The 15,921-nt window shown below is 40.8% G+C and overlaps 1 protein-coding gene across 11 annotated transcripts in view; it reads left to right on the plus strand.

Moving 5' to 3' along the window:
- obscnb (obscurin, cytoskeletal calmodulin and titin-interacting RhoGEF b) overlaps window positions 1-15,921 on the plus strand; it is a 50,845-nt gene that overhangs the window by 15,838 nt on the left and 19,086 nt on the right. For 3 of the 11 annotated variants that reach the window (XM_062403647.1, XM_062403649.1, XM_062403657.1), the window contains exons 26-46: window positions 36-302; window positions 951-1,220; window positions 1,303-1,569; window positions 1,974-2,240; window positions 2,397-2,663; window positions 2,754-3,023; window positions 3,108-3,377; window positions 3,608-3,874; window positions 4,728-4,994; window positions 5,091-5,357; window positions 5,685-5,951; window positions 6,166-6,432; window positions 6,600-6,866; window positions 7,213-7,479; window positions 7,687-7,953; window positions 8,120-8,386; window positions 9,344-9,439; window positions 10,292-10,363; window positions 11,364-11,444; window positions 14,573-14,842; window positions 15,465-15,734. In XM_062403647.1, the coding sequence (XP_062259631.1) occupies window positions 36-302; window positions 951-1,220; window positions 1,303-1,569; window positions 1,974-2,240; window positions 2,397-2,663; window positions 2,754-3,023; window positions 3,108-3,377; window positions 3,608-3,874; window positions 4,728-4,994; window positions 5,091-5,357; window positions 5,685-5,951; window positions 6,166-6,432; window positions 6,600-6,866; window positions 7,213-7,479; window positions 7,687-7,953; window positions 8,120-8,386; window positions 9,344-9,439; window positions 10,292-10,363; window positions 11,364-11,444; window positions 14,573-14,842; window positions 15,465-15,734 (5,070 nt within the window). The remainder of the gene's footprint in view (window positions 1-35; window positions 303-950; window positions 1,221-1,302; window positions 1,570-1,973; window positions 2,241-2,396; window positions 2,664-2,753; window positions 3,024-3,107; window positions 3,378-3,607; window positions 3,875-4,727; window positions 4,995-5,090; window positions 5,358-5,684; window positions 5,952-6,165; window positions 6,433-6,599; window positions 6,867-7,212; window positions 7,480-7,686; window positions 7,954-8,119; window positions 8,387-9,343; window positions 9,440-10,291; window positions 10,364-11,363; window positions 11,445-14,572; window positions 14,843-15,464; window positions 15,735-15,921) is intronic. The other 8 variants (XM_062403648.1, XM_062403652.1, XM_062403654.1 and 5 more) reach the window with 8 other exon arrangements.

A 15,921-nucleotide genomic window follows, 5' to 3' on the forward strand; every position in this document is an offset into this window, starting at 1 on the left:
TGGTTGTCACTGATTCCGTGTTATTGTTACTGTAGAGCTGCCCGTCAAGTTTGTGAAGAGACTCAGGGATAAGATAGCGATGTTTAAGCATCGTGGTTATCTCGAATGCCAAGTGTCACGTGCCAGTGCACAGGTGAAGTGGTACAAGAACAAGACGGAAATCAAACCAAGCAAGAAGCATGAGATCAGAAGTGAAGATGTCTACCGAAAACTCACCATCAATGATGTGGACACCGGGGATGAAGACACATATACCTGCGACGCCACTGACGACCAGACGTCCTGTAAACTGCTTGTAGAAGGTAACACGATAGAAGATGAAGAGGGTTAATTTTAAGCTTGGAGTCCGGTTTAGAAATTATAGGGTCTCTAAGTGTACGACTGCACCTTTATACATACTCAACCAATCAAGCCATCAGACAATGAGGTATCTGTTGTCTGGTTGTCTGGTGTCTGTCTACTTATCTGTCTGTAACGATTAAGTATTGTATTAATGAAAAATAGTACAAGATTCTTTTACTTTTCAACAAGTTTAATCTACTAAAGAAATTACATAGAAATATTGTTAAAATTAAATTAACAAATTAACACCACTACAAGTGAAGTAACCTACGCAGTTGTTTTCACTTATTCTGACTGATTAGGCTTTGGGTTGACTAACATCTGTGCTTTTCCTACTGTGACAATTCAGCAGAGTCAGATGTCACAAATATGTGAAAACACATGTGTGATAGTACCAGTGTGTGTACAGAGGCTGTAGAATATGACAAAATCCCTAGTAGATGATTTAGTTTGAGTTGCATGAACAGTAATTGTGTTATACTTTATGATGCATTGTGTATGTAATTTGTAATTTGATTTAAGTCTTATAAAGGATAAACCAGCACTTTAACTGCATGAAATAAGTTCATTGAATTTTAACTTAACCATTTTTTCCGTGGCCCCTCCAGAGCAGTCCATCAGCATTGTGCGGGAGCTTAGTTCAGTAGAAGTGACAGAGCCTTTCGCAGCTGTCTTTGAAGTTGAAATCAGTATGGAACTGGTGAAACCTCCCATATGGACTCTGAATGGAGCTGCTGTGCAGGAGAGTGCAGATGCTGAAATGGAGAAAGAGGGCACGCTGCACCGTCTCACTTTCAAAAAGACCAAAGCATCAATGACAGGACCTGTGCAGTTTACAGCTGGGAAGAGCAAATCTCTTGCCCAACTCACAGTAAAAGGTAAAGGTGTCATCCAGTAGTTATGATCAATAGTATTTTTGTTATTTGCACATGCTAATCAGATTCTGTTTCTCATATTTAGAGCGTCCACTTGAGATTGCAGAGCCCATTAAAGATGTCAAGGCGAAGGAGAAAAGCTCTGCCCTGTTCTGCTGCAAGTTCTCCACGGCAGCCAAAGAGGTGAATTGGTTTAAAGGTCAGGTGCTTCTGGCGGCATCAGACAAGTACAACATGAAGAAAGACGGCACAAGGGCTCAACTTACTATTCAAGGGCTAACTGGAGAAGACGGCGGGGAGTACCGCTGTCAGTCCGGACCTGCTGAGACCAAAGGCACACTCACTGTCGAAGGTACGTTGTGCACCTTTAAATACCAGTCGTACATCTGCTGTCAGGAACACAGACTCACAAAGGCAGCCTGATGCAATGGAGATATAAAGAAAAAATCACTTACCGGCAGACGGGTGGATAAACAGTTTAAGTGGACAAGAAGTAACAAAAATATTACTATACAAATATTACTATATACATGTATACAACCTAATCAAATTGAGGTTGAAAATTAGATTAGCTGGAGAAACTCAATGTCAGGATTTAAATCCACTATTGACCGCAAAGTAAAAAATAACTTGGGAAGGGAAAATACGACAGTTCCCCATTGACTTATTGAAACATTATATATTATAGCATCTGTTTTTGAATGTTTTTGGACTAAACTCTTAATCAAAACTATCATCTCTTTTTTTTTTCTACAGTGCGGGAAATTAAGATCACCAAGCACTTGATCGACACAGAGGTTGATGAAGACAGTGATGCAGTGTTCACGTGTGAGATTAACTATGCAGATGAAGAGGCACAGTGGCTTCTGAAAGACAAGGTGCTTCTCACTAATGAAGTCAACACCATCTCTCATGAGGGGAAGGTTCACAAGCTGATGCTGAAGAACATGGCTCCTCAGGACGGGGGTACCATCACCTTTCAAGTGCGCAAGGTGAAAGAGTCTGTTACACTCAAAGTGAAAGGTAAGAACAGTCATTCATATTATCATGTACACCAGAACAAATTCTCAGTGAAAACATGGAAGGGAATCTAGTTTCTCTCTTAAGTGACATTTCATTAAATCATTTTATTTGATCATAATATACGCACATCACACCACTCTTTACTTTGCCCTCCAGAGAAGCTTGCTGTGTTCCTCAAGTCTCTCGATGATGTCATCGGAGAGGAGAAAGGCATGATAACTCTGACGTGTGAGGCATCCAAGCCCAGGGTTTCACCTATATGGAGAAAAGAAGGTAAAGTCTTGAAGGCTGGACCCAAGTATGAGCTCCTCCACACAGGCAAGTCTTTGGGCCTGATCATCAAGGATGCCACCAAAGACGATGCTGGGCAGTACAGTTGTGATCTGGGAACTGAAGTTTCCAAGGCAAAGGTCACTGTCAGAGGTCGGTAATGTTGTTTAAGATAAACAGTTCTGCTTTGTGAGCCTAGTTCTTCGTCATCTTTGTAATCTTGTGATCTCTTCCCAAATTTAGAGATTGGCATTGGAATTACCAAATGGCTGAAGTCTGCTGAGGTAAACGAGGGGGAGACATGCAGCTTTGAGTGCATCTTATCTCGTGAGAACACAGATGAGTGCTCGTGGACTCTGAATGGCAAAGCCATTTCAAACGGAGGCCGTTTCAATGTCACCAATAAAGGCCGCAAGTACATGTTAAACATCAAGGATGTCACCCCTGCTGATGCTGGCGAGGTGGTCTTCAACATTAAAGACTTGAGCACTAAAACCACATTAACAGTTGAAGGTAAGCTACATATATATCGTTGAGAAGCCTAGAAAGTAAAAAAAATAAATAAATAAATAAACATGTCAACATCCCTGGGTGCAGGCAGAGCTTCATCTGTGTCCAAAGGACTGCAGAATGTTAGCGCTGTTCAAGGGGAAGATGCTGTGTTTACCTGTGAGGTGACACAGGCTAGTTCCACTGTAAAGTGGGCCAAGGAAGGCAAAGCCATCAAGAAGAGCCAGAAGTATGACACCAGCCAAGAGGATAAGGTCATGAAGCTCACCATCCATAGTGTCTCTGCCCAAGACTCGGGAGAGTACAGCTGTGAAGTTGTTGGAGGTGCAACCACCAAAGCCCAACTGGAAATTAAGGGTGAGACTTCCTTTCAAAATTTTTCTTTAATTCCGTATTAGTACAGTTTTTCAATCTCTGATAATATGAGCATTTAAGAGACTTACCTATGACAACACTTTAAAAAAAAAATCAATATCTTAAATTGGCATCAGCTCAGGGGTTATGTTATTTTCTGAAACCATGGAGCAAGATTTTCGCAATTTCAAACTGTGCCTTCAGTTTTTGTGAGGTTGTTCTCTTTTTTACAGAGCCGATCCATAAATTCACTGAAGTGCTAAAGGACAGCCAGGCGGACGAGAAGAGCTCTGTGACCTTGCAGTGTGAGACAGCTCAAAGCCCATCCACAGTGATCTGGCTTAAAGGGCACACAGAGCTCAAGGCAGGAGGTCGATATGAGATGTCCCAGAAAGAGCGGGTCTTAACTCTCACCATCAAACAGCTGGAGGAGAACGACACAGATATTTACACCTGTGATGTGATCACTGCTAAGAACATGGCAAAGGTGACAGTCAAAGGTAAGAACTTTATACAAGTGTGTCTTGCATTGTTGACATCTTTATATTTCTTAAAAAGATAATTTAATAAACATGAGGGGAATATCTTGCTTTTAAAAATATGATAAGGATATAGTTTGGAAGAGAATGACTTCTTCCAAGATATTATTACTTACCTGGTGTTAACTAACATTCATACACTATAGTATAGTAGAATTTTTTTCTCATTTCTTCTATCCAAGTTGCAGTGTTGTCATGGCTCATAGTTTAGTTAAGTTTTAATTTAAAGGCACCTTGTGGATTTTGTGGCTTGATTATTTTTAATGGGGATCTGCTACATATGTATGCAGTGTCACTGTCCACTGATCTGCCTGAGTTACAGTTGTGCTAAGGTCACACCCCTCTGTAGCCATCCATCCTCTCACCATCACAGACCTGACTCCTTGAGGCTCATGCACATATACTTACTGATGCATAGCATAGGACACACTTGGTGGCTGTTATTGTCAGGAGGATGTAAATACCATTCTCAGGCACTTACACATCTGCCTTAGGTGTAGAGTTGGCAAAATTCAATAGATTAGTAGAATTGTTGCTACATCTTTGGTATTTTTCTAATAGAACAGAAATCTCTGTTTCTTGCTTTGTATGAGCTAATGCCTCCTAGTTACCTGTTCCCAAATGAATTGTCTTTTAATATTGTAATGCTCCCTGCATAAATTAATATTTCCAATGTTGGTAATGATTTGTGCATTTCAAATGATTGGGCTCCGAATGCTCATCTTCACCTCAATCATGTTCCACTCTCCACCACAGCCAGACACAATGCTACAACCTTTTTAATGTCATCAACCCACTGTTTGCTTTATTTTAGCCCTGCCTGCCACTTTTAAAGGAAAACTCAAGAACCAAGATAAAAAAGAAGGGGAGACTGTGACACTTTGTTGCGAGTTATCAAAACCTGCGACCGACATTCAGTGGAAGAAAGGCTCTGAAATTCTCAAAGCTGGAGAGAAGTATGAGATGAAGCAGAAGCAAACCGCTGTGGAACTTCAAATCAAAGATTTGAAGGTTGAAGATAGTGGAGAGTACTCTTGTATGTGTGTGGACCAGAAGACATCTGCATCTGTGAAAGTCAATGGTATGGATCTTTTTAGGCAACTTTTATACTTGTATCAACCGATTATGTTGCATTTTTCCCAAAATTTTAAAAATTAATGAAAACTTGGTTGTACAGCATTACCACCGACCTTCATACAGAAGTTGAAGACTCAGGAAGCTGAGGAGGGAGTAGATATTACTCTGAACTGTGAGCTCTCCAAACCTGGAGTCTCAGTGGAGTGGAAGAAGGGAAATCAGGTCCTGAAGTCTGGAGAGAAGTACCAGATGAAGCAGAAAGCCTCTGTGAATGAACTGCTCATCAACAAAGCGGTGCCAGAAGACAGTGGAGACTACAGCTGTGTGTGTGGAGACCAGAAGACCACAGCCAGTCTCACGATCAAGGGTAGGATGAAGATTCTCATTCAGTTGGTCCATGGAATGTTTTTAAGTACATGTACAGTCACATTTATTGTGGAGTCTAAATGACATGGTGGATTTCACCTTGTCAGCATTTGTCTTTGTGTTTCGTGTCTGTTTTTTTGTGTTAAACATGTAAATGACATTGTAGAATCCATATTGTCTTTGTTTTTCTATGTTTTGTTTGTGTATTTTTAAAACGACATGGTATTGTGGATTTCATCTTGTCAGTGTTTGTCTCTGTTTTATTCCTGTTTGTTTGTGCTATACAATTAAATACACATGTGATACTAACCAGCCACTAAATGCTCAGCCCAACCAGTGACCTTCAAACAGAAGCTGGAGAATCAGGAAGCGGAGGAGGGAGCCAGCGTCACTCTGCACTGTGAGCTCTCCAAACCTGGAGTCTCAGTGGAGTGGAAGAAGGGATCTCAGGTCCTGAAGTCTGGAGAGAAGTACCAGATGAAGCAGAAAGCCTCTGTGAATGAACTGCTCATCAACACAGTGGTGCCAGAAGACACTGGAGACTACAGCTGTGTGTGTGGAGACCAGAAGACCACAGCTAGTGTCAAAATCAATGGTAGGAAGAATTGTAAAGCTGTGGTCCATGGAATGTTTGTTAAAAACCTTATACAGTAGGTTTTTGTGGTCTCTAGATGATGTTGGTTTTTTTTTGTGCTATTGTTGGTTTCTTTTTGTTATTGTTGGTTTTTTCGTCTCTGTTTTTTGTGTTATATATATTTTGTTATATTGTTTTTATGGCACTGACCACTAACCAACCACTAAACGCTCAGCCCAACCAGTGACCTTCAAACAGAAGCTAGAGACTCAAGAAGCAGAGGAGGGAGCCAGCGTCACTCTGCGCTGTGAGCTCTCCAAACCTGGAGTCTCAGTGGAGTGGAAGAAGGGATCTCAGGTCCTGAAGTCTGGAGAGAAGTACCAGATGAAGCAGAAAGCCTCTGTGAATGAACTGCTCATCAACACAGTGGTGCCAGAAGACACTGGAGACTACAGCTGTGTGTGTGGAGACCAGACAACCACAGCTAATCTCAAGATCAAGGGTAGGAAGAATTGTAAAGTTCAGTCCATGGAATGTTTGTCAAAAACCTTATACAATAGTTTTGTGTCATTGTTTGTTTTTGTGTTTTGTCTCTGTTTTTTGTGTTATATATTTTTTAACATATTTTATTTCCTGACACTGACCACTAATCAACTAATACATGCTCAGCCCAACCAGTGACCTTCAAACAGAAGTTGGAGACTCAAGAAGCTGAGGAGGGATCCAGCGTCACTCTGCACTGTGAGCTCTCCAAATCTGGAGTCTCAGTGGAGTGGAAGAAGGGAACTCAGGTCCTGAAGTCTGGAGAGAAGTACCAGATGAAGCAGAAAGCCTCTGTGAATGAACTGCTCATCAACAAAGTGGTGCCAGAAGACAGTGGAGACTACAGCTGTGTGTGTGGAGACCAGACAACCACAGCCAGTCTCACTATCAAGGGTATGATGAAGATTTTCATTCAGTTGTTCCATGGAATGTTGTTCTGAAACTCTCAATGAGTTTATAGTACATGTACAGTCACATTTATTGTGGAGTCTAAATGACATGGTGGATTTCACCTTGTCAGCATTTGTCTTTGTGTTTCGTGTCTGTTTTTTTGTGTTAAACATGTAAATTGCATTGTAGAATACTGTCTTCGTTTTTTCTTTGTTTTGTTTGTGTATTTTTTTAAATTACATGGTATTGTGGATTTCATCGTGTCAGTGTTTGTCTCTGTTTTTTTCCTGTTTGTTTGTGTTACACAATTAAATATACGTGTGATACTAACCAGCCACTAAATGCTCAGCCCAACCAGTGACCTTCAAACAGAAGTTGGAGACTCAGGAAGCTGAGGAGGGAGCCAGCGTCACTCTGCACTGTGAGCTCTCCAAACCTGGAGTCTCAGTGGAGTGGAAGAAGGGATCTCAGGTGCTGAAGTCTGGAGAGAAGTACCAGATGAAGCAGAAAGCCTCTGTGAATGAACTGCTTATCAACAAAGTGGTGCCAGAAGACACTGGAGACTACAGCTGTGTGTGTGGAGACCAGAAGACCACAGCCAGTCTCACAATCAAGGGTAGGAAGATGATTATTAAAGAGTTGGTCCATTGAAAGTTTTTAGCAATCTAAACACAGCCAATTTTTATATGCTCTTATCCAAACATGTTTGAACTGCAATTATGGATTGTGAATTGTTTAGGATTTTCTATTGTGTTCTATGTATATTTTTTGATATCGTAAGTCATGGCCTGACACTGATGCTAACCAACTAATACATGCTCAGCCCAACCAGTGACCTTCAAACAGAAGTTGGAGACTCAGGAAGCGCAGGAGGGAGCCAGTGTCACTCTGCACTGTGAGCTCTCCAAACCTGGAGTCCCGGTGGAGTGGAAGAAGGGAACTCAGGTCCTGAAGTCTGGAGAGAAGTACCAGATGAAGCAGAAAGCCTGTGTGAATGAAATACTTCTCAACAAAGTGGTGCCAGAAGACACTGGAGACTACAGCTGTGTGTGTGGAGACCAGAAGACCACAGCCAGTCTGAAGATCAAGGGTAAAAAGAATTATTAAGCTTCGGTCCATGGAATGTTTGTCAAAACCTTATACAATAGTTTTTTTTATTTTTTGTCTTTGTGTTTGGTCTCTGTTTATTGTGTTATATATTTTAAAAAATATTTTATGTCCTGACACTGACCACTAATCAACTAATACATGCTCAGCCCAACCAGTGACCTTCAAACAGAAGTTAGAGACTCAAGAAGCAGAGGAGGGAGCCAGCGTCACTATGCGCTGTGAGCTCTCCAAACCTGGAGTCTCAGTGGAGTGGAAGAAGGGAACTCAGGTCCTGAAGTCTGGAGAGAAGTACCAGATGAAGCAGAAAGCCTCTGTGAATGAACTGCTCATCAACAAAGTGGTGCCAGAAGACAGTGGAGACTACAGCTGTGTGTGTGGAGACCAGAAGACCACAGCCAGTCTGAAGATCAACGGTAGGAAGATGAGTGATTTGAACCTTTACACTGTATTAAGAGGTGTCCATATAATATTTGAAAACTAACAATTGTGTGCTTTAACATTTAATATTAGTATATTTAATAACTGCAGATAATATTTTGTTCAGACAATTACAGATTACTACAAACACTGATGCTGAATTAGTAGGAAAATGATTTGTATTCTAATTTGTATCAGAGTTTGTCTTTTCTGTTTGTGAGTGTCTTTCACTCTCTTTTTTTTTTGGCGCCAAGAATGTCAGCGTTCTCTGTGAATGCTGTTTGTCAGATTCATCAGATATTGTCCTTGACATTGTATGTGTGGAATCTGTTGTTGTTGTGGCTTTTGTTGTGGTTGTTGTTTTTGTTGTTGCTGTTGTTGGACGTTGTTTCCCCAAACACTGTTCTGAAGTGTGCTCTGTGCTGCAATGTTTGAATTTTGATTTTTCATCAATTCTTTTATTTTCCTGTTGTGAATTTTAGTAAACAAACCACAGAGTTTGCAACTTTTTTGTCATCATAGTTAGGATGCTGTTTACTTTTATTTGTGTGTGCTATGTGATAGTTTAGTTTTTATTGGTGGTGTGGTTGACTCGTGGTAATGTGTGTGTGCTGGTCCATAAACTGTATTTGTCTTTGTGACCAGAGGAGCCAGTCTTTGTGTTATATCGTGGTTTCAACAGTGTTGTGGTCCTTGTTGGTTTCTGAAATTTATTGAGCCATTTAAGCCAGGTGATATATTTAGTTATTATGCTAAAGTTGTATCAATGATCAAGTATCTTTCAGCAATTTGTGTTCACATTTTTTTTCTTGAGCTGTGAAGCCGTCGGCTCCTCTTTCAGCTGATACATTGGGGTCTAAAAGGCAGGAGACAATTGTTCCTATCAGCTGCTTTAAGATGTTTAAGACTCAATTATTATAATACATGTAACAAAGCTGTGTTCAATTTCCTAGCTGTGACTGTGGTAACTACTGGGCAGACTCCTTCACTGCAGCTCCTCAAACAGGAGATTCAGAGGGATTCACAAGAGCTGAAAGTGGGAGGTGAAGGTAATGAGACCTGTTTGCATGGGGCTGGTTGGATAATTGGACATCTGTCAATACTGCCTCCTACTTTTAGAGCGAGAGCTTGTAGGCAATAAGCACACTTAAAACCATAGAAGTGGGGGCGCCCTTAGCTCAGTTGGTAGGGCGTCCCCCCCATGGGCCTAGGCCAGCAGCGGACCCGGGTTCGATTCCAGCCCGCGGTCGTTTCTGCATGTCACTCCCCTCTCTGCCCCATTTCAACTCTGTCTCTCTCTGCACTGTCAATAAAGCATAAAAATGCCAAAAATAATTCTTTAAAAACCATAGAAGTGGAGAATACAGGGTCAGTAGGCGAGTCCAGATTTACTGTGTGTGCAGCTTGTTGCTTTGCCCACCGAATATCAAGAAGGAGGCTTTATGTTCTTATTAGCTCTCATATATTTGGCTGTATGTTGTTGCGTTTGTCCAGTTGTATCAAGGCCTTGTTTACTGCTGGTCTGTGTTGGATGTGGAACATTTTAATGCTATATGTTTATGGCAGCACTGTGTTGGATTGTTTCTCTGTTTCGATTGCTGATAATGATCTGTGAGAGAATAGAGGAGAGCAGCTTTAATTGTTTCAGCTTGTAGTTTTATTGATTTCCATTAGCTTGTCATTGTCAGAGATACTGCTTACCCTCCCTGTGACACTTACTTGACAGACACGGATATATTTAATGTAACATCACAAAATCTATCAGTATGAGCTGTAAACAGGGACAGTAAGCAAGGTTAACTGGGTGTTTTAGGACTGTGCGTGCTTTGCTGGCTCTGGTGGACAGTATTCAGGGACTCATCACTGTAAGATTGTGAAATTGATGTTGTGTCTTATCCCAGTTGAGAAGACGCCTGCAGGAGTATCTGTGAAACAAGATACAGAGAAGCAGGGGACCAAAGAGCCAGTAAAAGGTATTGGATAGCTTCCTGCTTCCTCATTGTTTCCTGCCTAGAATGCTCTGTGTTACTAGATGCAGGTGTTCTGCTGATGCTGTCTACTGTCTTTCTGAATTACACTTGTTATATGTTTGGCTTTAGCTGCAAGACGTTGGAAACATACAAAATAATTGAAAGTAAAAATTTGTTTTCACAGAATTTGTATAAATAGGAAAATATTATATTAAATTTTGTTGGATATTGTGTTAATATCTGGCCATAGCTGATATGTAATATTTGTTTTTGCACCGCAGTTCCTTGTGCTTTTTGTGGAAGTGGTGCACTAAGAAAATGAACAAGAAGTCTGAAGCCACTATTATCATTTGCAGTAGATACCATGTTGTCATGTTGTCATGTTACCCAAGTCACGTTGCTCTGTTAATCGTACCGTGCACAGCGGCTTGTGATGCTGTGCTTGGGCTTGGGTGTGTATACTGGTGTGTGCTGTGTAGTACAGAAATATTCATCTAATTCGAAAGCTCAATTCATAGGTTAGTGATTGAAGTTAATGATGATACAGATTAGTTTCAGCAGTATGAAGGATTAAGGTGAATTTAATTATGCAAGACACATGTTAACTGTCGATGAGATTTATTCAATCTTGCATTGCAACAGTGAAGCAATCAAACGCTCCAGTCACTGTAGTTTTACAGACTGAAGAGCCAAACAAAGCTGAGGAAGAAATTAACCTTATTTTTAATGTTAGCTTACTAAATAAAATATTCATCTACGTGGTTTGTTAGTTGCCATTTGTCACCGTGTTACTGTTGTCCCTTGTTGGAGAGAAAGTTATTGGTCATGGCACTCTTCCGTCTTGCTTCTAGTCACTGAATCAAGTCCCTGTGGTTTTTGTCTCGGACTTTGTGGCTCTAAAATATGTGGCACGTTGCTTTGGAGCTGCTGCATTGGTTCGTCTGTTCGTGGAGATTTAAGCTGATTTTGAAATCTGTTGTTTCATGTCAACAAATAACTTCAGTTACAACAGCGACGTCCTCAGCTTCAGCAGTGACGTCCAAAGCTGAATCTGAGAAGCAGGAATCCAAACAGAAAGTTAAAGGTATGTGGTTGTTCAATAAGTAAACCCCAAGAGTACGTTTGTAAAGATTGGAAGTTTTCTGTTTTTATTCAGTACGTTTTTTGTTTGCTGGGTTTTTGCCAAAACACAAGCTGTGATATCAGACTGCTATGATGTGACATAGCATGTTTGTGTCTTCAAAGTTTTGTCAACAATCTGGCTCATTTGTTCTTGTTCGTTGAGGAGTTGGAAATTGCACATTGGGAGCATCCTTTAATGGGAGTCAATCAAATACTTACCGAGCATTTAGTATTGTTGCTTTATATTTTCAATTCCACTTTCATTCTTGCGTTTGAAAACTCTTGCTGCAAAGCCAGAATCAAAACAGCTGAAAACCAAAATCTAAGTTAAATTAATATTTTTGTGATATCTACATATTGTTTCCTCTTTGATTTCTGTGTGGGGTTTTTGTATGTTGTATATTTGGTCTAGCTTGTTGTTGCTCTTTTGGTATTTGATTGTGAATGCCTGATATTATCTGTTCTGGATTGTTGTTGCCTCCAGTGAACATTGGTTTGAATGAGAGCAGGGATTATCGGCTGTCAGTGCTGCTACGTGCACAAATCTATTTGTGTGCTTGTATGTACAAATCAAAACACGCAAACATATGTGTTATTTTTATTTTTTTTACTTAAAAGCAGGTAAGTGTTTTGTTTTTACACAATATCCATACTGTAATCGTAAGGGTTACAACTGGTAAACATCGACAGCTTATTCAATGTATTCAATCCCCAGTTCTTCCAACCACAGTCATTCAAGACCTTGAGGGCCAGGAGGCTGAAGAGGGAGGTAGTGTCACTTTGCATTGTGAGCTTTCTAAACCCGGACTCACTGTCGAATGGAAGAAGGGAAGTCAAGTGCTGACGTCTGGAGAAAAGTACCAGATGAGACAAACCGGATTCAGTTATGTGCTACAGATCCATGATCTGACACCTGGAGACACAGGAAACTACTCATGCTGTTCAGAGGACGCAAAAAGCTCAGCTGCTGTTGCAGTAAATGGTAGGATGGATACTGTGTCGTCATCGTATTCTGTCCTCTAGTCTCTTGAGTCAGTCTTCTTCATTTCACTCTATTTCTTCGTCGCCATTCTTTCTTTTCATCCATCAGCTGCCCCAGTCATATTTACAAAAGAGCTGGAAAGTCTGACGGCTGAAGAAGGGGACAGTGTCACATTGCACTGTGAGCTTTCTAAACCTGGTGTTTCTTTGGAGTGGCGGAAAGGAGAACTTGGTCTTTGTCCTTGTGCCAAGTATGAAATTAGACAAACGGGACAAATTGCCACTCTGCTAATCCATGATGTCGATCCAGAGGATTCTGGGAGTTACACATGTGACACTGGCGGACTTCAGAGCACTGCACATCTAGCTGTGATGGGTATGCCTGAAACTGTTGTTTGCAATGGAGATACTTGAGTTACATTTGTAACTAGTATGATTTGCGCATTTTATTACTGTGAATAATACACATGTGATATTAGGTGCTTACGCTGTATAACAAGATAAGCCTGAACCTTATCTGAAGTTAAATGATATTGCTTGTTGATACATCATTGGTTAAAATCAAACACACAGGAGAGGCTTCTTGTTTCTGATACTTAAGGTATGCTTAAAGAGTAACTAAACCCCTAAACCAATGAATATGTGATTTTAGTATTTCACTGATTGATTTAGGTCCATATCATCAAGACTCTGAATTATACACTTTGAATGGGTAAATATGTATCGCAACTGCCCTCTATTGGTTGAAACATGGCAATTGCAATTGTATTTTGCTTTTGGTTGATCTGGAGGGAGGATCACTTGGCACCCCTCGCATAAAACAGTTGTAGATCTAAGAGTCAAACAATCTGATTCTGCAGATGGTGGGAGAGGAGTAATATCAAAGAGTTGAGTGAACGAATTGAGTTTATTGATGAAGCAATAACTGCAAAATGATCCATTTATAGAAAAAATTACGTATCCACAGACTCACATTTTAAGAGCTGTGGAGATACTTTTACAAGGAATAGTGTTTCTCTCTTGATGACTGAGTTTCCCAGTTCAGAGCCTCATGATGAGCAGTTGACAAAGACACACATTCAATGCACGAAGGAGTTAGTTGGCTTCTCTAAACCCCACCATCCCAGAACTGCACTGTAATTGCATATTTTAATTGCATTTCCACGGTAAAGGCACTTCAGCCTAGACTTCGGGGTTAAGATTCACTTTAAGCATTGTTAGACTAAGTTAAGGATTTTACTCAACATTTTTTTTTGATAGTTCTACTTCTGCTGTATATATTTATTTACCAGTTTCCCCTCGAACCCCTAATTTAGTATTCTTTATTTTCCTCCCTTGTAGCCCAGCCTGTCCTTTTCAAAACTCAGCTGCAGAAGGTTGAAAGAAAGGCAGGGGAGATTGCTATTTTTCGCTGCGAGACCACAAAACCCGGTGCAATTGTTGTCTGGAGGCATGGTGACAGAGAGCTGGCCTCCAGCAGCAAGTACCACCTGAAACAGGAAGGGACTGTAGTCGAGCTTGTCATCTATAAACTGCAAGGAGCTGACTCTGGAGAATATTCCTGTGATACAGGCAGTCGAAGGACGTCAGCTGTCCTCACTGTGCAGGGTAGGCTCTGTCTTTGTAAGAGTGTCTTTCTCTCTGGAGACACGTCTTTCTTTGTGTCTCTCATCACTCCCTCTTGTTGATTCTCTTCTCACAAAGCAACTCTTGGGTTTGAAATGTATTACTCCATCATCTGGGGATCACGTGTGGGGTCTTCTTCAGTGCATTTTCATATTCAAGCATTGTTTTTCATCCCACGTGTGGTTTTGTTTTGCCCGTTCCCTGCTTTCAAAGCACTTGTTCACTTATACGCACAAGTACTTTTATGTGGAGCTCGATCACTGATCTCATCTCATCACTTGCACCCATCCCTCCTTCCCCTCCACTAAAACACCCCCTACTCTGTTTATCTTCACTTGGTATTAAATTACAGCTTGACAGAAATATGTTTGAGTTCGATCACACTTTGATCACAGCCTGTAAAACCTCATATCTTTGTCAAGCATTTGTTGATTTCATACGACAAATATCTAACTATTTTGCTGAAATGTATTTGCCAAACAGAGGTCGAGATTACCATACTGAAATTCTTGGAGAGCTCAGTTGTCTATGAGGGGGAAGATGTCCACTTTGAGTGTCTGCTCTCTCATGAGGAGGCTCCTCTGGCCCAGTGGAAACTCCAGGATGTCCCACTACAGAATAATGAAATGAACCTGATCAAGACTGAGAGCCGAGTACACAGCCTCACACTCAGAGGTGTCACCACAAAAGACTCAGGAACAGTTACTTTCACTGTGGGAAACCAAACTTCAACGGCTTCTCTCACAGTCAGAGGTAAGAAACATTTGGCCCATTAAGGTAAAAATCTTGTGCTTCTACAGCAACGTCTGGACTTCTGGTCATTTCTTTCCTGTCATCTGTCTCGTCGGACGTCAACTTTCTATCTTTTCAAAAAGTTCCTACAAAAAATCACAAGACCTCGATTCTTGTGATTCACTTGTAATGGCTTTTCTTTCACTTTTGTTTGACTTGTTCAACCATCGTGTCCCTTTCTCATTCACACCACGTGTTTACAGCATATCCCTTCGTATTTCTACAGTATATCTTGATCAACCCTCTATCCATTGAATTTGTAATAACCACATTCCCATTTCCTAACCATATATTCGTCGTGCTGTTCGATATGTTTCCCTTTCATTCTTATATTCTGAATATTTTAGCATACAACTTTAAATGATTAATGGGCAGTTAAGTTTTACAGTACCCTTTTTTAGTTTTTAGCTGTAGTTAAACTATGGACCTTTAACAGTGCTGTTCAAGTCCTTTGTATGGAATTATGGAAATTGTGGGTATAAATATGGTCACTTCTGAGCACACTGTGTTGTGGTGGCTGTATTTGATTCTGAAAAGTGTTGGATAAAACATCCTAATTTATATTAATTTAATTAATTTCTAGCAGCTGTTCCAGTGTTATTCAAGAAGGAGCTGGAAAGTCAAGAGGCCACAGAGGGAGGCAAAGTCACCCTGTCCTGCGAAACATCCAGCCCTGATTGCAAGGTAACCTGGCGCAAGGGCTCGTCTGAACTCGCCCACGGAGAGAAGTACACCATTGAGCAGGGAGGAACCACTCACACCCTGGTTATACACAAGCTGAAAGTGGAGGATAGTGGAGAATACACCAGCCATGCAGGGGACAAGAAGAGCACTGCTACCCTGACTGTGAAAGGTAACAGCACATCTATGTCCTCTCATCTGCATCCCTGCCGAAGTTCATTTTCCATCCATCCATGCAATTCCCAAGTAATGGATCACGTTTATTCTCTTGGATTTCACAGTTGTAGACTGTCTATCTTTTTGAATTTGAATGTGGTTGGAGTCATAACATTTAAGTTATGCATGCAGGAAATAAATTT

Source organism: Platichthys flesus, chromosome 14, assembly GCF_949316205.1.
Source record: "Platichthys flesus chromosome 14, fPlaFle2.1, whole genome shotgun sequence".
NCBI lineage: Eukaryota > Metazoa > Chordata > Actinopteri > Pleuronectiformes > Pleuronectidae > Platichthys > Platichthys flesus.